Here is a 21,513-nt window from a genome sequence, read left to right as displayed (position 1 = left end):
GGTTTCTACTGGAACATAGCTTTAATGTTCAAATGTTCTCATACCGGCTGTGCTGCAGCACCTCTTTTCACCCTCCGTCTGAAACGCTCTGATTGGTCAGCTGGCCCACTCTGTTGTGATTGGTCAATTGAACCAAACTCTTCGGACTCCGCTCCAGCTCCACTCTAGCTTTGTCTGACGGCGTGCCAAACTAGCCGCTAGGCAGGTATTATGCAAGTCTGTTACTTGGTGACATCACGACGTTACGGAAGAAAAGGCGGGACTTCAAGCAAGGCGTTTCAGGCAGTATAAATACCCCCAAAAAAACTATTAAAAAGCATAATAGATCCTCTAAAGTAAAATTACTCATACTTTGAGTTATATTCTTATATATATTATGTTAGTTGAAAATTAAATGAGAGTATTGGATGTGTAAGCAGCATTTATGTGTTATAGGTTGTCAAAATTTAGCTATTTTAACAACTTTAATGCATCAATAATAATGCAGCTGGATCATGTTTCACTTCTGATCATAAAAGGCCCAAACTAACTCTGAAATTGAAGATCCAGATGTCAGAAATGTCTTTAAATTTGTACCAATCTTTTATTTATAAAAGCTGCAGTTGTGTGTAAACAAAGCCCTTTAGTAGAATTACTAAAAAATAATAATATAATTACCATCTGGCATAAATGTTGAAGGGTTTAGCCAGTTTTCAGAGAATTCAAAGACTATGTATGCAGATTTATATCAAGAGACAAAGTGAATAAAACCAGAAAAAAAGAAGAGCCACAACAGTTAATGGAATTACTGTGTATTGAAAATATTGTGAATTTTTATTTCAGAATAGAATACAGTTGAGATTTGACTGTTTTATCATTCAGACCGACAAACTTTTGATCCTCCTCGTTGTTAGGAAAATGTAGATTTTGGCGCTGTGGGCAGCAGGAGTTGTTTGCATGGCTTGCAATATTGTCAGGTTTGAGTAAGTGCTCTGATGACGGTGCTCTAACATCCCATCACGACGGCACCTTCTTGTTTTAGAGGCTTTTAGATGCCGTGATGGGTTGAAACTAGTTGGCACATCAGGGTCCATGTTTGAACCAGGTGTTTTACTTTCTATCAGCTTCTTTGAAAGATGAACCTCTTACGCATTTACAGCATTTGATGTTGTCATGCGGTGCTACCATTTAAATTAAATGTCTCTTCAGAATAAAAACAATGTCCCACCTGGTGCTTCAGCCTGTAAACATGGACCTTGGTCAGATTTGTTTTGAGTCTTTTTGTCTTCACTGATGTGAAGGAGAAGATCAGGAATGGATTCAAGTCATAAGGCATTAGGTTGTATCCTGACTCTTGGGGAAAAAATAAACTCCAATTTCATATATTTTACCGCCAAATCTTGGAGGGCAGAAAACTGGTTCAGGTTAGAGCTCTTTTTTTTGTCAATAAGGAAAAAAAAAAAAAATAAATACATAAATAAGATAAGCATTCCGCACACCAGAATTTAAGATGAGCACAAACATCGATGCACCTGAAATTTAGCGATGACAACCAGCTTTGTGGGACATCAAAAGGGAAACCAGACCCCGTCTCAGAAATCACCACGGCAACAGATCTGATGATCCAGCAGCATCCATAAGTACGTTTACAAAAATAGACACAGCTCTGCCGTTAAAGAGTCACCGATAAAACACCTCACTACAACACCTACCACAGTACATCATCATGCATGGGTGGCATGTTTGTTTTGTAACACTAGGAACTGTCACATGACATGGCTGCTGCTACGTCGACCAAATCAGATCTCTGCTGCCGGATGTTTCTGGACAAAAGAGGGATAAAAGAGGAAGCGAAGCCACTGATGCCACGAAGGTTAAAAAACTTCCACAATGATGTCGAGTGAAGAAGCAATATCGACTCAAGTGTGCTCTAGTGGACCGTTAAGATGGTTAGAAATGTGTTGACGATTGGCACGCTCTTGGCACTATCAAATATTCAGTAAAAACACAAAATTAAAAGTTAAAATTACATTTATCTTTTACTGTTAATATTAAACGGCAGTTTTAATTTCATGATAAATGCGTCTCTTACATTGTCTTGCAAAAACTCTACCTAATCTTTGACTTTTCTACATATTTGGTTTTCTGCACTAGAAAACCACACTGCAACACACTCTGTTGTCAGTAGTTATAAGAAGACGGTTTGGGTTCCCTCGCTCTTCCATCATTTGCCTTATTTCATTAAAGCCAAACAACTTCTTTTTTTTTTTACAAAACATGATTCAAACTCTCATCCCTTTTTTTTCCAGATCTAAAAGCGCTCAAAAAGTGAATTGACTGTAGATCAGAACGGTAAAAACTAGCTGTAAACTGCAATAAAGACAACAGTCTCCAGTATCAGTAACTTATCATTTGAAATATTATAACTCTGTATGTTCAGTGCTCCATTTCTTGTCTATTTTGATTAATAATTGAGTAATACTTACATAAAAATTATCGGCTACATGACTGACCTTGCATGAAGAATGCACACTAAAGTGTCAAAAACAGCGGAGGATGAAGTTGACTTTTTTAAAAATGTATCTACTTCAGATCTAAAACATCTTTGCAAGGCCTTGGCCTGACTGAACAATAGAACCCGAGGCCAAGATCTTAGCAAAATGTGTTTGTTTTTTAATCCGTCTTGAACAATTTGTTTAGTTACAGCTACAAAAAACCACAAAAACAAGCGAAATGTGGTCGAGGCCCTCATGGAGATGACTTTTTATCCTCAGTGGATGAGAAATGTATAGCTGTCAAAGGACTGTGAAGCTTCTTTCTTTACGGTTGTTTTGCCTTCGAAGCTGACCGCGGTTCGTCGATCTTAGCCACTCCGGGGGCTCCCGTCTCCGGTGCGCTGTAATCGGGCCTGGACCAGCTCGTGGGACACCCTCTTGCGGTCCGTGGCCAGGCCAAAGTAGCACATGACGTCGATGAAACAAGTGGTAATGTTCAACTTGCAGCCAAACTCGCTGGTTGCATAGTCAAAGGGGAACGTGTGGTGATAGTTGTGGAATCCCTCACCTGTAAGGTACAAGAAACAGTGGTGAACAAATTATACGAACTACTACTAATACTGGATGTTGTTTACAAGAAAAATAGGATTAAGGGCTTGTTTAGAGTGATTCAAAAGTGACATCAACAAAAGCGATAACTTCTGTGATTGTAAGCAATGATCCTTTTAGCTCATCCTGATCAAATCCACGGAAGAGGTTGTGTTGTTTTGTGAGTTAGCAAGAGATCTTGAAAACTACTTGACAGATCTCAGTTTCTGGGTTTTTGGTTTGTAATGTTTTGGTTTGTAACACTGAATCATGGCGCAAAGTTGGTGCAAGAGTTAAAGGTGCAGTGTGTACGATTTAGTGGCATCTAGTGGTGTGGTTGCAGATTGCAACCGACCGAGTACCCCTACGCTCACTCCTCCCTTTCCAAGACTGCGTTAACGTGAGCCGCCGAGTGCAAAACCGTGGTAACGCCGTTCGCCTCGCTCAGAGGCCATCCTTACCATAATAATGCTACTTTAGAAGCAACAGAAGTCAGATGGCGGCTGGCGGTATCACAATTTTGCACTCTGCGGCTCATGTTACCGCAGTTTCAAAAGCGTGTTGGAGAACTACAGGTGGCCTTCAGGTAATGTAAAAACGTGAAAGACGCTCTAGAGCCAGTGTTTGGTTTGTCTGTTCTGGGCTTCTGTAGGAACATGGCGGATAAACATGGCGGACTCCGTGAAGACGACCTGCACCCTAGGTACAAGAACTCATTCTAAGCTAACGAAAACACAACAATTCTTAGTTTTGATTATACACTGAAGAAAACATATTGATTAATTATTACATTTCTGCCAATAGATCCCCCCCTAAATGTTACACACTGTTGCTTTAAGTTCTCGTAAACCACAGCAGAGACCTACAGTAGCGTTCGATTTGATCACAACACAATTGGTTGTGTTGAAATGTTTTTGTTTTCCACAAACTGGGCTGTGAGGCCATTTTGCTCAAGTGGCCACATTTAGCATTGCAGGATCATAAGACTTTCTCCCATACAAAATCATACATTGAGCCATTGGGTCGAATTAAGAACAAAAAGTCCTAGTAATAAGTTATTTTCACAGCCATCATGTGCGTCAGGAGTCTGCTGGCTCAGCCAAAAAAAATCATTTTTGGTGAGCAACTTTCATGAACTGGGTGCCATCTTAGAACATCCAGTTCCACATCCAGGTGTTTTAAAATATCCACAGTTGTTGCACTAGTGACTCTTATTGGTCGGTCCAGGCATCTGCGTAGTTGGAGGTGGAGGTGGAATCTTCAGCGTACATAAAGTGTTTAAATGAGCCTGAATTTCATTCATGATATTCCATACCGTTCACCTTTTACTGGTTGCCAAACTAGTTTTTCTTGAACCCACTGTGCCGCCAAATGTACGCAACCGGTGCACATATCAACTCAGTGATTCTGCCAAATCGAATGGCATTTTGTCTCTAGGTGAGTCTAACTTAAGTTCCAGTTAATAATCTCTCTATCACTTCTTCTGTTACACTGAGAGCATGATGTGTTCATGTGTCCCTTCGTACCTATGGCGCTGAACGTGACAAACTTGTTCTCCCTGGGGTTGATGTTCTTGTCGTAGGGCCTGTTCCCCCACATGTGGGCCGCACTGTTGACCAGCCAGGTGGCGTTCAGCACCAGGGTGTACCTCAGCAGGGCCGGGACGAAGTAGGCCACCCACAGAGACTCCCCCCACAGGTACCAAGGCACGAACATGGGGACGAAGAAGCACATGAGCAGCACAGACGGCTTGTAATACCTGTCGAGGAGAACAATAGTGGGCGGAGGATTACAAACAATGGAACGTTTACTCAGTACAACATACATTAACACACAAATTCTCTGCTTGTCAGAGATGGGACTGTTCGAGCTATCACTTTCTTCAACGTGACAGTTTTCATTGAAGCCAACCTTGAGTCAACCTCAGCGTGCACGCAAGACATGTCAGTAATTGTCACCTTGTTAAACCAGAATGACGACAGACCCATCTCTGCAGCAGCGACGGTTGAAAGAGATTTTTTTTTTAATTTAACACCTGAAGTGTAAATGAATCGTTGACTGAAGCCACTTACTTCCTTTGAAACATCACAACTTTGTCGGCCATCAGGTCCTTTAGTTCCAGCTTGCGTCCTTTCTCGAGGACGTCGGGGTGTTTGCGCAGCATCAGCCAGCCGATGTGAGCGAAGAAGAAGCCCCGCACGGCGTTGTGAGGGTCAGCGTCTGTCTCGGAATACTTGTGGTGAACCCTGTGGTCTCGAGCCCACTCAAAGATATCATTCTGTGGGTTAAAGTAAAGACGGAGATTACATACGTTGCAGACACAACATGGTACTTAACACGGTGATGAAAACTGCTATTATCACAAAGTGTGTGTGCTGCGGATCAGTTTTTCTGTAGTGTGTACCTGAAACGCCATGGAGTTAGCAAAGCCGAGAAAGATCTTTAGAGGTAATGAGGCCTTGTAGGATCTGTGACTCCACAGGCGATGAGCTCCTGCAGTTACTCCTAAAGCACTTATCAAAAAACAAAGTACAGCTGTGGGAGAGAAATGAATGAACACATTAGTGCCACTAATTAAAATGCTGCACATTGCAATGCATCAGATGTTTTCCGTACACTTGTAGTGTCAGTGTGAGGGCTAGGCCTGCAACAAGTGAGTCATCTATGTTACATTATCATATCTGTGTGACTGAAGGGGAAATCACCTCACTAAAATAGTAAGATAGTCTTTCAAAAAGCAGAAATTATTAATGTACTGTAGCTTAACAATGCCTTTCCTTTTTCTCAAAAGCAACATATTTATGAATTTGTTCCAAGATTATCTTCACAATGCAATTAAATGCATCGCACTAGCTTTCCTGCACAATCTGTATAGCTGGATATCAGTTCATCGTGTCCTTTGACTGAACTGGTTTGTACTCTTGTTACACAAGAGCTTAAATAACCATGAAGGAAGCAAGAAGCATGGCATGTCACACCGAACTGTGACTCTCTCTCTCTCTCTGTGTAATGTAATTACATCACATCAGATCAGATGATGAGTGGATGGATGAAAACCATTTCATGATTGCATGCGTAAGACTGGAAAAGCTATTCATAAGTGCAGCGTACGTGGTTTTGACTCACTCAAATGCACATCCTGATGATTTCTAAGGAAATGTTTGGTCAAAGTATGGATGCACCGATACTGATATCGGTCTGATAATGATAATCTGGTATTGCATAACATTATTTTTCAAGAAACCGATTTTTTTCAAGAAATTCCAATTCAGTACATTTATATCTATGTATTCATTTTTTTGCATTTTGTTTTTCAAAAGTTAGGAAAGCAAGGTTTAGGTCAAACCTGATGTTGCCTGAAAAAGTACAATCTGTGCATCCCTAGCATTAAGTAACAAAGCAGCATGCAGGTTGTGTAACTACTCTTCATTTGTCCTATGTTACTTAATCAAAAAAAAAAAACATGTTAGTTGATCTCTGTTGTTAAGAAGTACACGTTGTTTTTTTCCCCCTGCCAAGCACACACCGTACAGTTTGCAGCTTTTAAAAAAAAAATCCATGCTGTGGCATTAAATCTCTGCTGATATATTATGCCCCTATGATCTGTAATCCCACTACATTCAGTGATACTGGGAGGAGGAGCATGCACAGATCTGTGTGCATGCAGCAGTGGTGACATAACAGCTGAAAAAAAAACACTATATGTAACAGAAAGAAAAACAAAAGCCACCCAGCTTGTGCAGAAATTAACAGGTTGTTTGTACTTACACCAGAGCAAGGTCAAAGGAGATGCTGAAGGGATGAGGCACACGCTGTACAGAGCACCTATATGCAATAGAGTCATCATGAAGACATTTTTCCAGACGATGATTGAGGGAGGTTTGGGGCCTTCTTTCTCTTTGTATGTGTGATCAAACACATCTTCTATTCTGGATGTCTCTGCAAGAACATGTCCATTGCTCGACTTATTGCGCTGCAGCTGCTGCTTCTTCTCCAACGACGCCTCCGCCTCCGTCATCGTGGCTGCTGGCTGGCTGGTGATGCTCTAAAGAAACAACCAGAGAAGGAAGAAGATGGTTATAATGTAACGATGCTGCTGACGTTTTTTTGCTGCGTTGTGTAACACTCACACATTTACACCTGTAGGATGAAAATGAAGGTAAATAACTCACCAAAAAAGAGCGGCAGACGTGTAGAGAAAAGGAGGGTGAAAGCTGGTGAGTGTTTTCACCTGAAAGTAAGCCAGTAAAAGAAGAGAGAGAGTGAGAGTTAGATGCGCAGCAGTACGCATCAAATAAGAGCTGAGAGCTGGAGGTGCGACTGACCAATCAGAGCTCAGATGCCGCCTCAAGCTCGGGCTCTGATTGGCTGCTTGTTTATCTGCTGTTCACCTTTTTATTCATTCTGCTGCCAGATGTATATTTACCTCCTCTGCTCTGTGTGGAGGGAGAGAGCAGCTATAACTGTCTAGACATGCATTGAATTAACCAAGCACATATTTTAGATTAAGTAAGAAACCGGATTACAATGAAAAAACGAGCAGAGTGATGAAGTGTTAAAAGGCAAGTTACAGTATTGTACTTGTACTGTAGAGCAAGAGGCAGAGGACCCCCCACCCACACACAGGGATGCTTGTTATGTCACGTCATCCTCATCCGCCCCCCCCCCCCCCAAAAAAATCCTATTAAAAAAAATCACAGAGTAAGAAAATGATATGCATGTTAAAGTTATATTAAAACCAGTAAAAAATTATGTAACAGCAAATTTGGTCGCCACAAATAGAATATTTTAGGATAATCAGATTTAGAAAATATTGAGGTGATGTTTGCTAGGGCCCCAGATTGACCTGATTATTTTTAATTATAAATAATATATATATAATAAATAATAATAATATATAATATATATATATACATGTATATATAATACATATTATATATATATAATATATTATATATATATAAAAAATGTAAGGAAAGGAAAAGAATAATTATATTATATATATAATATTATCATTCTTTTCCTTTCCTTACATTTTATGTGTTGTATAATTTATTTTATTTTTATATTAGTCTTATACTGTAAAATATATTTACAGAATTGTAATGAAAAATCTGAACATGTTTCTACTGTATTGAACTTTTGAAATAAATAAATATATATATAATAAATATATAAATAATAATTATATATATATATATATATATATAACAAATAAAATGTAAGGAAAGGAAAATAATAATTATATATAAGATAATTATTCTTTCCTTTCCTTACATTTTATTTTGTTGTATAATTTATTTTATTTCTTATATTAGTCTGATACTGTAAAATATATTTACAGAAATGAAATGAAAAATCTGAACATGTTTCTACTGTATTGAACTTTTGAAATAAAGTATTAATTTTTTTTTAATTATTTAAATGTACTTCAGAGAAAGACAAAAAAATGTAACCCTATTGGCCCATACGGAACATAAAAAAAATAAGAAGTTGATTGGGTAGGTGTGGGCCACTTCTACCCAATCAGCTGACCTTATGAACCTGGTCCCATCATGGGGCCAGGTTCATAAAGGTCAACTTTGTTTTCAAATGATATGTCATTACTGGACAGAATAGCGGTAAAATGAAAATATGATCACGGAGAACAAAAGCACAGCAGCTGAAAGAACACCAAGATCTACTAAAGAAAATCCCTAAATTGACTAGATAATTCAAGGTTTAGATTAAAGGCTGTCTCAATGTCTGTGTTTGTATATGCCAGTGTTTCCCAAGTGTGTACGTGTGGGACGTGTAATATTCCTAGCAAGCTTTTACACATGGCACTAAATTACTTTTTTTCTAGTAACGTTAAAGCACGATGAGTAAGGGTGGGGGGGCCCATACAGAGAGTAGTTTAGGGGCCCCTGACCACCTTAATCTGCCACTGGTGATGTTGAACTGAGTTACAAATGTATTTAACAGGATCCACATTCAAAAAGGGGTTGACAAATCCATGAGTTTTCACCTTCATGACCTACATTTAAAGGCAGACGTTTTGTCTCCATCTAATGGAGAAAATAGGCAGCACAGAGGTCCGTCATTTGTGTTCAAGTCATGCAAACAGGACTATATAATATCTTTAAATATCAGTTTTCTGGACACTAGCAGCTATTTCTTTTAATGCTTTCTATGTTGAACACATGCTCATTTACAGTGGTACAAACAGATACATAGACAATTGGGAAAAAAGTAGGCAATGCCAGAGTTTATGAGATATACGTCATATTAGGGTGAGTTGCCATAAAGTGGGACACTGCGTAATGTGGGACACCTAAGCTCCAGTGGGTGGAGGTCTTCCTCAAACAAATAAAAGTCAAAACTATTGGTTAACACAAGCTGTGGTGTCAAGTGATCAAAATCACATAACTTATCAAATGTCCAATCATAGATTAGAGTAGAGAAATCTTCAAACTGGAAGCATCCTGTGTTTAAACATAAGTCTAAAATGCAGAAACAATATCCCACATTAGGCTAATTCACCCTATATTTATTTAACTTAAGGGTCTTAATTGTTTTTTTAGTTTTTAACATTGGGTAAGATAGTGCTATATTGTTTGAATTCATTAATAAAGTGCAGGGAAGTTGGCTCTGTTCCTGATCATTTTTTCTTATGAATATGGAATTTTCCAAAAATAATAAATAATTATGACATACAGCATGTTATTTCCAGTCTCATCTTGACTAAAATGTAACATTACATCAAACATATTTATTTCAACACTCATCTTAAAGGGACTGTTTGTAAGAATCAGAATTGTTTGTTAACAGCGACACCTGTGGCCGTTAAGTCAACGAAAGTCAGCGTCCTGTCGCCCGTGTGCACGCGCTAACTGAATGTGAGGCGAAACACATCAGCTAAAACCACAATATCGCTCTATATTTCACCTGCTTGAAAGTAATGTTAGCTGACCAGATGAAGGTCACTCCATGAATCACTGCTGATCCTAGTGTTGGCTTTTCCTGCCTCAGCCTCCCGACCGCGGCTGGAGGGAACAGGGAAGACACCGGCACCCGATCAGAGATGATAACGTTTCTCGCTGCGGAGCCTCGTCACTTCACAAGACACGGGAAACCTCTGTTGATCTGGAGGAGCTGCAGCATTTATTTCTGCACAAACGTCCACTGTACATTCACTAGATATTCTCAGATCTAAACTAACTCTTCTGCAGTGTGTAGTGTGCGCGCATGCACGTGAGGTGGAGCGAGCTGAGTGAAGGCAGGCAGGCAGAGGAGCAGAGTACAGCAGAGACTCCGGCCCTGGAGACCAAAGCTACGGTCTCCCCCGCGTCCTCCGACCGCGGCCAACACTGTTTTGCAAGACGGGCTTCTCTAGATAGAACTTTGCGGTTTTGGTGCTTCTGTGTAGTTTGTGTTGGAGTCTTGTCTGAGCAGCGTAGCCACACGCGAACGCGCATGGGACACCGACCCGGATTGATTTATACGTGTAAGAAGTTACAAACAGTCCCTTTAAGTTTCTTTTAACATAGGGTTGGGGATTTTCTTTAAACATCAATTTTGTGGACACTAACAGCATTTTTTATGCTTTCTTTATTGAACACATGCTCATTTACAAACAGATACATAGACAATTAAAAAAAAACATTCTTACTTGTTCTTATATTCTATATGTACAGTGAAAAAACAGAAATACTCTTTTTCAAGTCTGCAGAAATCACACTTATAATAAATATCCAGCTTGAATCTTTTAAGAGAAGTTTTACTGGATAAATTCTATGTAATATCTTGAAAGACACATTCTTAAGTTTGTTATTGATACAGTATTAATCAAAAATGTTCCAAACCCCACCCCCCACTGTATATCATCAAATAAGGGAGACTAGAAACATAACTGAGACAGTTCCTAATATTTTTCTTTGAGCACTTCTCTTTTAAGTGTTTTAGTACCTACAACATAAATATTTTCCACACACTAAGAGCAAAACAAACTTGACAAAAACTGACAAATCAAATATCACTAACAGACACTTGTCCTATTTGCAGCAGCCGCATGACCTCATCAGCACGCGCCTTGTATTTACTTCAGCTCCAGTTAGCCGGCTGGTTAGCAGGTTAGCAGCAGTTAGCTCCGCTGCTCCGCTGCAATGGAGGTAAACAGGGACGAAGCGGAGCGCTGCATCGATATCGCTACTGCGGCGTTGACCAACGAGCAGCCGGACAAAGCGCAGAGGTTCCTGGAGAAGGCGCAGAGACTGTTCCCGACGGAGAAAGCGAGAGGTGAGTCTCTTCATCTTCATCTTCAGCTGGAGGAGGTTCGCAGCATCATCACCATCTGCAGCTGCATCACCTGCATCCAGGATGAGCGCTGCAGCGCATGATGGAGCTGGGCCTTTTGAGAGCTAACGAGCTATAGCTGGCTTTTGCTGCTTTGCACATCATGTTGTCACCTTAAGACAAATCAAACGTCCACTCAACATGAAACAGATGTGCTAATGATGTTATGCATTATAAGTAGTTTTTTCCATTAGATAGCTAAGGGCAATAGTGATAAGAGGGGTACAAAGGGAGTCAGTTTATTGGTTTTACAACACATAATATAGACCTACCCCTTCCTATACTATACTATAATACACAAATACAGTACATAGCATAACAAAATACAGAAAAGTGAGGAAAACAGCTCACAAAATTAAATAATGTACTGTATATAAATGTGTATGTGCCATGTCCATACATCCATACATACATACATACATGCATAGATCCCTATGCATACCCCTTGTGACACACCTTGCATCACATGAACTGTGTGACACACTGTGGAAATGCATTGTGCACACATTTACACACATCCATACAGCCATCACAGATCACTATTAACTATTTGAATTTCTAAATATAAAAATATTTTTTCTAAATATCTACTGATTTTTTTTTTTTTTTCAATAAAAGCCTTGTGTTATCAAATGAAGGTATTTTTTTAAAAAAAAATTTTTAAGGTTGAAGGAAATACATACACATACTTGTAAAAGGGACATACAGACAGCAACAACAACATATATACAAAAAAAAAAAAAAACATAAAAAGAAAAATAATAAATAAAAGTACTACCCGTTGTAATAGTGCAATGAAGGTATTCTGTCAACAGAAAAAAACACTTGAGGGCTTATATTTTGTAATGCAAGCAGGAAGTGTTGATTTAAAAATAAATCTTTATTTTTTTTCATGTCTGTGACATATTCTACAGATACAGACATTGAAACCGTCGTAACTGACATTTTCTTGACCAAATGATTAATCGAGAAAATAATGTACATGTAAACCGGAAATTAAAATAATTTGTTGCAGCTCTATATTATTTAAATAATAACATTATTCAAAATACGATAAGACATTACCCAAATCTGTAATTTTCTATTACTTTTTAATTTTTTTTTATTTAGTGAAGCAAGACAAAAAAGGAGAAATTTGACAAGACAAACAGAAACAAACAAAAGATACAAATAAATAAATAAAATTAATCGGGTGACATGATAGAATTAACGGGGCAAGGTCAGGGTACAGGGATGAATACTTTTTGTGGCAGGGGCTTATAAAATCTCATGGTCCGACAATGTTATGTTATAATATTAAATATCTACTGAAAGCACCAACAGTCATCCCTATTGTCACATTGAAAGGCAGTATTATCAACACTATGATATATGAGTGTATGCAGGCATTGAGTACAGTAACTTAAATCATATATACTGTATACACAGTATTTATAATATTATGATACAGCTCAAATGTGTTTGGGGGATCTTAAAGGCTCCTCTACTTTTAGTTATCAGCTTATATAACTTATCTAGCTGAGCTTTCTGCCTCAAAAATATCCTGGCTGTAAATGTCTGCTGAATGCACCAGTAATCAATCATCGTTAAAATAATGTCACATAAATACTGTATATGTCGATATATTTTGACATATTTGATATCACAATTTAATAGATTATAAAAACGTAGATATTGATATGAGATTCCTAAAAGGCACCACGGTTCCTACTCTGACAGTATTGTATTGTATTTTATTGTAAGGCTCTTATGTATCTGTTGTATTAATCTAATAATCCATCCAACAAACACTTTCTGTGATTGAGGTGCTACAGGTGTTACAGCCTCTGCTGATGTGTCCGTAATATGTACTAATGCAGGGTATTCAAGGGTCAGCCTTTAGCCAGTCTGAATATATTTTAATGTTCACAACACTGTTATTGTCTCCCTTCTAGTGCTGCTGGAGCTGATAGCAAAGAATGGATTTAATCCGAGACAAGGCGGGCCTCGACAGCGGCAGACCAACAGCGGAGACACCAGACCTGAAGATAAGCCTTCAGATACCCCAAAATCCTACTCGGCAGACCAGCTAGAGGCTGTGAGGAGGTAAGGCTGATAGTCACATACATTTGGTATTTACTCAATATACACATTTTAGTCTCGATACTGCACCTGACACTGAGAATCATGTGTTCTCTACACAGGATAAAACAATGTAAAGACTACTATGAAATTCTCGGGGTCCAGGCAGACGCCCCTGAGGACGAACTCAAAAGATCTTATAGGAAACTTGCTTTGAAATTCCATCCAGACAAGAATCACGCTCCAGGTGCTACAGAGGCGTTTAAAGGTGACCAGCGTGATCTTTTCATTCATCACGGACATTAATGTCATGCAGAAAGCCTAAGAAGGTGTCTTTTGGCACCTTCTTTGTGATGCTCAAACATAATTTGACTCCTTAATTTTTGATTTCTAACAGCTATTGGGAACGCGTATGCTGTTCTGAGTAATGCCAACAAAAGACAACAGTATGATCAATGTGGAGAGGAGAGGAGGCATCCGTCGAGTCAGGGCCCAGAAAATGAAAACTTCGAGCCAGATATTTCACCTGAGGACCTCTTTAACATGTTCTTTGGAGGAGGTTACCCGTCAAGTGAGTGCCACTGTTTTGTGTTTTCATACCAAGCTTCTGAGATATGATGTTTTCATTGTAATATCTGTCTAATACGTGTTACATGTGCTACATTAATCTAGGTAATGCTAATGTGTACACTAACGGGCGGATGCGTTACCAAAGGCCACAGAGAAGAGAGCAACAGCGGGATGTGAGTTTGATGTTATTATTATTATTAAAGCTCCTGCAAACTGCACATGTGCAAATAATGTAAAGTTATTGTTAAGAGGAGACACCCCAGGTGAATAGGGTAAAACGTTTAACTAATAGATATCACCATGAAACTTCCCCAGTTGATTACTTACATTAAGACAGTTATTTTTTGTAATACAAGTTTTCTGAAAATGTATGTTTAAATATGCAAATCTTATTCAATTTGTGCTCATTTGCATACATTTCCAGAACAGAAATCTGAACTTTGGATAAAGCCAGGTTCAAAATTCTTCTTTCATTTTGTTGACATATTTGAGTCAGAGGGGATTTTGGACATTTCTCCATAAATCAGAAAATACTGTCAACAGCCATTAAAAAGAAAAATCTATTTTTGCCGTGTTTTTAGGAATAAAATATTCTATAAATCAGGCTATGAATGATATATGAACAAACCCATCTGTAAAAACCTTCAGATTATAGATAGGAATGAAACTGGGAAGTTTGGTGTATGTAAGTGCCACTGAGGGGGGGGGGGGGATTTCTGGCTCAGACTTTGAAAAAACCTAATTTTGAGAAAAACACCTTTTAAATATATGTATTGTATAATTCCATACATTTTGAAGTTACTTCAGTTATATAGGATAAACAATGTTGACTAATAGATATCACCACAAAACTTCCCCAGTTGATTATTTACACAATTATGTTTTTGTATGCAGTTTACTGAAATGTTATGTAAAAATATGCTAATGAGGCATTATGTAACGCTAACTTTTGGTGAATTTAGGAGAAATCTACAGACTCAAATAGACAAAGTAGTAAAATAAACAGCTAAATGTGTATTTTTTGGATGTGTTTTCTTTCCACTAGTCTGAAAGAAGTCATGTTATGGAAGCAAAATAGCCCAAAGTCTCAAAATTGACCAGTGCATGAAAAACAATGTTTTTGCCTGTAGTGTCTCACCATAAACTGGAGGGGGCGACATTGAATCATTTTGAGGTGCATTCAGCAATATTCAAAGTGACTTTCAAAGATTTTTTTTAATGTGTTTGATTCCGCCGTGTGAGGTTTTGACACTGAAATCTATTTTCTTCTGCAGGGAGGCCTTGCTCTCTTCATGCAGGTCATGCCCATCCTCATCCTGGTTATCGTGTCGGCCCTCAGTCAGATCATGGTCAACAACCCCGCTTACAGCCTCAGCTACAGGCCGTGAGTGTGTCCCCCACGATCTGAACGCCTGCCTAACAAGGATGTTCAATAACAACTGTTGTTCTGCAAAATTCCATTAGACTTAGACAAAGATTATCTTCACAATCCTAATCCTTAAGTATATTACATAATTGTTATGTTTTCTTGCTATTTTTGGCACAAGCCAGAGAGCAAAGAACGGTGTTTGAAATGTCACTGATTTATAGATTAAACAAGCCCAAAAATGGATTTAGTTTGATAGTGTTTGCAGTTATATTGCTTCCTAAGACAGATCCGTTGTCTTGACTTTTCAGTTAACTCGAAATAATCACAGAGCTCTTCTGTGTTTTTGTTGGCTCCGTTTGTCTGGTCTGGCCTCTCTCCATGTTGTCTGCCTTTGTCTTTCAAATGCACTTCTGTTATCAGCCATTAGTCATGTTAACAGAGACAGACGGTGCCAGATCTGTTCGGTCATACGATATCTCTCCCACACATTGCAGGTCAGCAGGTTACACACAGAAGAGGCTGACACAGAACCTGAAGGTGCCGTATTATGTGGGGGAGCAGTTCTCCAGGGAGTTCAGCGGACTGAATCTGAAGAACTTGGAGCGGACGGTGGAGGACGATTATATTTCCAACCTTCGTAACAATTGCTGGAAGGAGAAACAACAGAGTATGTTTGCCAAGAACACATTTATTTATTTAAACATGAATATTGATTGTTGTTTCTGCCATTATCAGTGGCAAATGATTAAAGACATATTGTGCTTTTTTATTACCACCTCATATATCTTTCATTAATTGTTCCCTGCAGAGGAAGGCATGCTTTACAGAGCTCGCTATTTCGGAGACAATGATCTGTACCAAAGAGCACAGAGGGCTCGCACGCCGAGCTGCGCCAAGCTGTCCGAGATCACAGCTTCGTTACACGATTGATGCTGCTTTCATCATTAAAAGCAAGTTCTCAACTTTTTTTTTCTGAACACATTTTGTCGTGATTACCTGCTTGTTTTTGTTTCATTCATCAAACTAAATATATTTTTTCTTCTTCTTGTCTCCAGGTTTCCAGAATCAACACAAAAGATTATTGGCTGTACATAGACGCTTTAACAATCTGGAGACTGAAGATGACTCAACAAAGCAACACGAACAAACCAGCACCAATCTGCATCAAATTGACCACACAAACTGGTTGAAGCCATTTCTGTGGAATTTTAGTAAGGGAAATTAAAATATAGTGTTAATATAATGTTTTGAAATTTAAAAAAAAAAAAACTTAAAGGTGCAGTGTGTAGGATTTGGTGGCATCTAGCGGCGAGGTTGCAGATTGCAACCAACTGAAATTTCTCCCATGTGCCAAACGAGATATATGGTGGCTGACGCAAAAAAACGTGTTTGTAGGTATAAACGGTTCATTCTAAGGCAATGAAAACGCAACGATTTTTATTTTCAGATGATTTACACTAAAGAAAAACATACTTGTTAATATAATATTACAATTTCTGCCAATAGATCCCCCTAAATGCTACACAATGTTGCTTTAGATAGCTTTTCCTCCTGACAAGATAGGCGTTTGGAAACCCTCCAAATCCCCAGCTTTGAATGGGAGCCATGGAGCTGGCAGAGGTCACTTTGTGGATTTTGCAAGAATGCGGTATGAAACCAGAGCATAGTGAGGTTAGATATAGTCGTACGAATGATATTTATGTAGCAGTTTATTAGATACCACACTGAATGCTTCCTCTTTCATTTTACACAGTCAAATCAGCGAAAGGAGACAAGTTTGCTGATTTGGCTTCAAATGCACATTCTGAAACTATGCAGGAATAATGTGAAACCTCTGATGAATATACACTCATGTCTTGGGTTTGTCAGACACTTTAAAACCTGAGATTTGTCTTCTTCTGCTGTGTGTGTATGTGAGATAAAAAATAGAAAATGTCCCTTTACACTTTGCCTCTTTTAATTGTATTAAGTATAGAATTATATGCGGGCACAATACAATATAAGCCAAGAGAATGAGAGATGTGCCTACCCACAAAGACTTTAACAAGTTCTAGTTTGTCTCTGATGAACATCATGTGTTGGGGGGAAAAAAAGCAATTTTTGTCACCTTTTATGTTTATAGTATGCTATTTATGTTTTGTATTATTTATTTAAAATAAGGGTACGGATGTTGCTCACCTTTTCCACCATGTTTTTACTCCCGGATGACAATAAAATATGGATGCTTAAAAAAACGTGTTGGATGTGACTCGTCGCTCAGAGAACAGAGACAAAAGCTCAGTCAGCACATTTCGGAGTGTAAAGTCTGCCGGTCGACTGACTGGCTGGGACCAGACTGGGAACAGGAAACATGACTTTGTGCACGTTCACATTTTGAGGGACGTGCAGCATGTGCCGGGGCAGGAACAACTGCTTCACACGTTCACCGCAAAATGTACTCAGCTGTTTTTTGGCACATGTTGCACGTCTGCTTTCTGTTTTTGACTCACCAAAGATGTAACTTCTTGTGCAGTTTCGAAACTTCGTCATAGTTGTGCATGACGTGGCCGATAAAGGCTGGCTCACGTGTCAGCTGATCTATATGAAGATATAGCTGAACATTATTCCTCATTACAACAGGAGTCTTAGTATTCTGGTATAGTCTGCCAAAGGATACGCATACAGCTTCATATTATGTGGTTGTACATTTAACAGAATCAAACACATTTACATTTTGGGCTCATAACGTGCCCAAATTTCAAATGGATGATCTAAAATCTGACAAGTTTCAGGAAATAAGCCCACAGATAGGAGAGAATTGTTAAAAAAAATAATTTATTTTGCGGTCATGAAAGTACAAAAACAAGTGCAATGTTATGAGTATTTGAATGTCAAATAAATAAAGTTGAAAGCAGGACAGGTCCACACAGATACAAGATCAAGTTACATTTGCTGCAGCTTGCACACAAACTGCACAATGCACAAGCGCTGGTAAGCCTTCACTCTTGAATCCAAGCAGTCGCTAGGGTCCCTAAAACGACTTACTTGGAGTACAATTCATCAGTTGGTGTACATTACAATTAATTGCCATGTATAAAAAGAAACTAAAACACAATGGTTTTCAATGACTATAGTAATCATATAGCTAGCTGCCGTTGTAAGTTTCAATAGAAACTGAGGTAAGCGCTTTAATACTCACAAAAAATGCCTGTTTGTCACATATATCATGATGGTTACACATTGTAATTTGCAAAGCAACACCTGCTCCAGGTACCATAAACTCCCTTACAGTGGGAACAATAAGCTTCACCGTGACAAAGTCCATCCTTACGCTTCAGAAGGCATCATATACATGTAGTTATATAGTAGTAAGGCCCTTTCTGTGAGCTCAACGGGGCGTTTTTAAAAAACGCAGACATACATTTCTCAACATTCCTCAATGAGCAGTTCTTCGGAACAATACAGTTTCTTCTTGATCACTCGGAAACCAGTGCTTAGTTTAATAGCTTGTCTCACTACTGGAGTGGAGGGAGACTTTGTGCTAAAAAGTCCTTGGATCTTGGGCCACAGCCCGCCAGACTCCAGCCTCAACACCAGAGTCAGCTGGAAGGTGGGGACAAGGTAGGGGTCCACGGAGAGCTGTGCCATGCTCTCGTAGGAGTTGGCCCCTTGCTCCACGCAAAGGTCAATGAGGGCCCCTCGTAAGCCGCAGGGCTCGCTAGCTGCCAGGTGAAGGAGCTCCTGTCCGATGTGCTCCAGAAGTTTCTCGGGGATGAGCAGTTTGGTGCATCGCAAGGCGCAGTCTGAGTCTTTGGCTTCTTTCAAACTCCCTGCAATCAGGTCCACTACTTCTTTCAGGATGGTCTCCTCCATTGGGTCATAGAACAGGTCTTCATTACAGGGAGACAGGTCACCGGCGTCTGACCCTGTTGACGAGACAGACACAATGGATTAGAACTTTGCACTTCACAAGTAACAGGCTCAAAGCATTACATCAGAATCTGCCACACAAGAGGTGCAAAGCTATGGAGGACGGAACTTGCCAAAATCTAAAATAATAATAAATTACTAAAATAAATTTCAATAAAATATAGCATGAAATAATATTAGAAATAAATATAGCCATTAATTAATTGATGAAATGTGACAAATTTATATTTGTGTTTTAATTTGCTTCTTTATTCATTTATCTTTGTGTTAGTTCCCTTATTTATTTACTCATTCGGTTTAATTTCCTTTTTATTTATGTATCAATTTTTATATTTTAAAAAAAATAAATAGATAAAAAAATAAATGCAAAAATAAATACATTTTAAAATGAATAAAAATGAATACATAAATCAATAAAAGGGAAAATTAGTAAAAGAGTAAATAAATTAATACAAAAAGAGAGAATACAAAATAAAATAAAAACCGAAATATCAATTTATGTTTATCAATTAATTAATGTCTACATTTATTTTTATTATTTTTTTGCTGACGAGACACAATGGATTAGAACTTTGTTGCATGAATAAAAGAGGAAAGTGTTTATGCAGCATTATTTCTTACCTGAGTCTGAGAGATCACTCCTGCTGCCATTGTTGGACCCAGACTCTATGCTGCTGTTGTTTGCAGATGTGCTGAAATCAGCCAATCTTTGCACCAGTTTACCCCAGGACATCCTCCTGGGACTGGTGTCCACTGGAGAAGAAGGTGAGCTGCTGCTGCTGATGGTATCAGTGGGTGCAGAAAGAGCAGGCATGATGGCTGCAGGATTCAACAGGATCAGCTGCTTCTATGGTCAGCTGTTTATAAAGGAGACATGAAAAACACAAAAGATAAGGACTCAAACTCGACAGTAAGTTAAACATAATTAATAATTAAACAGGTGTTTTTCAGTATAACTGCATGAACATGACAAAGTTTACAGGAAGAACATTGTTTAGCTTGCAAACTGTTCAAATTAGCTACTAAAACTAACAAATTATCAATTTATGACATAGTACTTACAGGTTATTTGACAACGGTGACGTTGAAGTCCGTTGTCGATGTTTAAAATGGTTATTTGACAGGTTATTGTCTTGAAAAACAACCATCTGGTGACTTTTTCCCCTCTACTCTTCTTCATACAAGCAGCAGCTGCACAGCTCTGCGGTTTGTCCTGCAACAATGTATATATAGGAGGCTGCTAGGCCACGCCCACTCACGTCCAGCCAGCCAATCAAAAAAGGGAGGCACGGCATCGAAACTGTATCTTGCCTGGTAACATGCCAGCAGAGAAGAGAGACAAACAGGAGGAGGAGGAGGAAGAGGAGAAGGAGGAGGAGGGTTGGTGGTGATGAATAGCAGACCCCAGTGTTGTGGAAATATACAGAGACTTGCATGGGCTTGTAATGCATCATATTCCTTTGTTTAATATCCTTCATAAGCATATATAAATGGCTTTGCTTGTATGTATGTGCATGCAGTCAGTGTATAGACTGCATAGAGTAAATAAAATCCCATGCAGGGCAATGCTAGCCTCAGCTGGTTGAGTGTTGCAGTGCACATAACATTACGTCACCTGTTTTGCTCAAAGCATTACATCAGAATTTTTCATCTGCCACAGAAGAGGTGCAAAGCTATGGAGGACGGAACTGCCAAAATCAAAAATAATAATAAATGACTCAATAAATTTAAATAAAATGTAGCATAAAATAATATTAGAAATAAATATACCAATTAATTAATTGATAAAATGTGACAAAAATGTATATTTCTGTTTTAATTTGCTTCTTTATTAATTTATATTTGTATTAATTCCCTTATTTATTTACTCTTCTGTTTAACTTCCCTTTTATTTATGTATCAATTTTTATATTTTTCAAAATACATAGATAATAAATAAAATGACTTGGTTGAGTGTTGCAGTGCCCATTTACATTACGTCACCTGTTTTGCTCAAAGCATTACATCAGACTTTTTCATCTGCCAACACAAGAGCTGCAAAGCTTTGGAGGACGGAACCTGCCAACATAAAATAATAATAAATGACTCAGTAAATAAAATGTCAATAAAACAGTAGCATACAGTAATATTAGAAATAAATATAGCCATTAATTAATTGATAAAATGTGACAAAAAATTATTTTTCTGTTTTAATTTGCTTCTTTATTC

The 21,513-nt window shown here is 38.5% G+C and overlaps 3 protein-coding genes across 3 annotated transcripts; 1 reads left to right on the top strand and 2 right to left on the bottom strand.

The window, feature by feature from the left end:
* Positions 1–784: 784 nt before the first annotated feature.
* Positions 785–7,390, bottom strand: scd (stearoyl-CoA desaturase (delta-9-desaturase)). Its single transcript, XM_074621019.1, has 6 exons — positions 7,235–7,390; positions 6,831–7,107; positions 5,467–5,597; positions 5,135–5,340; positions 4,589–4,821; positions 785–3,042 (listed from the first exon to the last, which is right to left on the bottom strand). Exons 2-6 carry the CDS (start codon positions 7,078–7,080, stop codon positions 2,843–2,845), a joined length of 1,020 nt encoding a protein of 339 aa, XP_074477120.1. The 5' UTR covers positions 7,081–7,107; positions 7,235–7,390; the 3' UTR covers positions 785–2,842.
* A 3,720-nt stretch (positions 7,391–11,110) lies between these two features.
* On the top strand, positions 11,111–17,630 carry dnajb12b (DnaJ heat shock protein family (Hsp40) member B12b). The gene is made up of 9 exons (XM_074621017.1): positions 11,111–11,339; positions 13,331–13,481; positions 13,580–13,725; positions 13,855–14,028; positions 14,130–14,200; positions 15,302–15,411; positions 15,891–16,063; positions 16,205–16,346; positions 16,452–17,630. Exons 1-8 carry the CDS (start codon positions 11,207–11,209, stop codon positions 16,324–16,326), a joined length of 1,080 nt encoding a protein of 359 aa, XP_074477118.1. The 5' UTR covers positions 11,111–11,206; the 3' UTR covers positions 16,327–16,346; positions 16,452–17,630.
* Positions 17,631–18,191: 561 nt separating this feature from the next.
* On the bottom strand, positions 18,192–20,508 carry ddit4 (DNA-damage-inducible transcript 4). The gene is made up of 3 exons (XM_074621018.1): positions 20,368–20,508; positions 19,927–20,162; positions 18,192–19,301 (listed from the first exon to the last, which is right to left on the bottom strand). Exons 2-3 carry the CDS (start codon positions 20,117–20,119, stop codon positions 18,802–18,804), a joined length of 693 nt encoding a protein of 230 aa, XP_074477119.1. The 5' UTR covers positions 20,120–20,162; positions 20,368–20,508; the 3' UTR covers positions 18,192–18,801.
* Between the last annotated feature and the right edge of the window lie 1,005 nt (positions 20,509–21,513).

Source organism: Sebastes fasciatus, chromosome 20 (genome assembly GCF_043250625.1).
Source record: "Sebastes fasciatus isolate fSebFas1 chromosome 20, fSebFas1.pri, whole genome shotgun sequence".
Classification (NCBI taxonomy): Eukaryota; Metazoa; Chordata; class Actinopteri; order Perciformes; family Sebastidae; genus Sebastes; species Sebastes fasciatus.
Note: the sequence above shows the minus strand (reverse complement) of the source record. Positions and strands in the feature narration are given on the sequence as shown.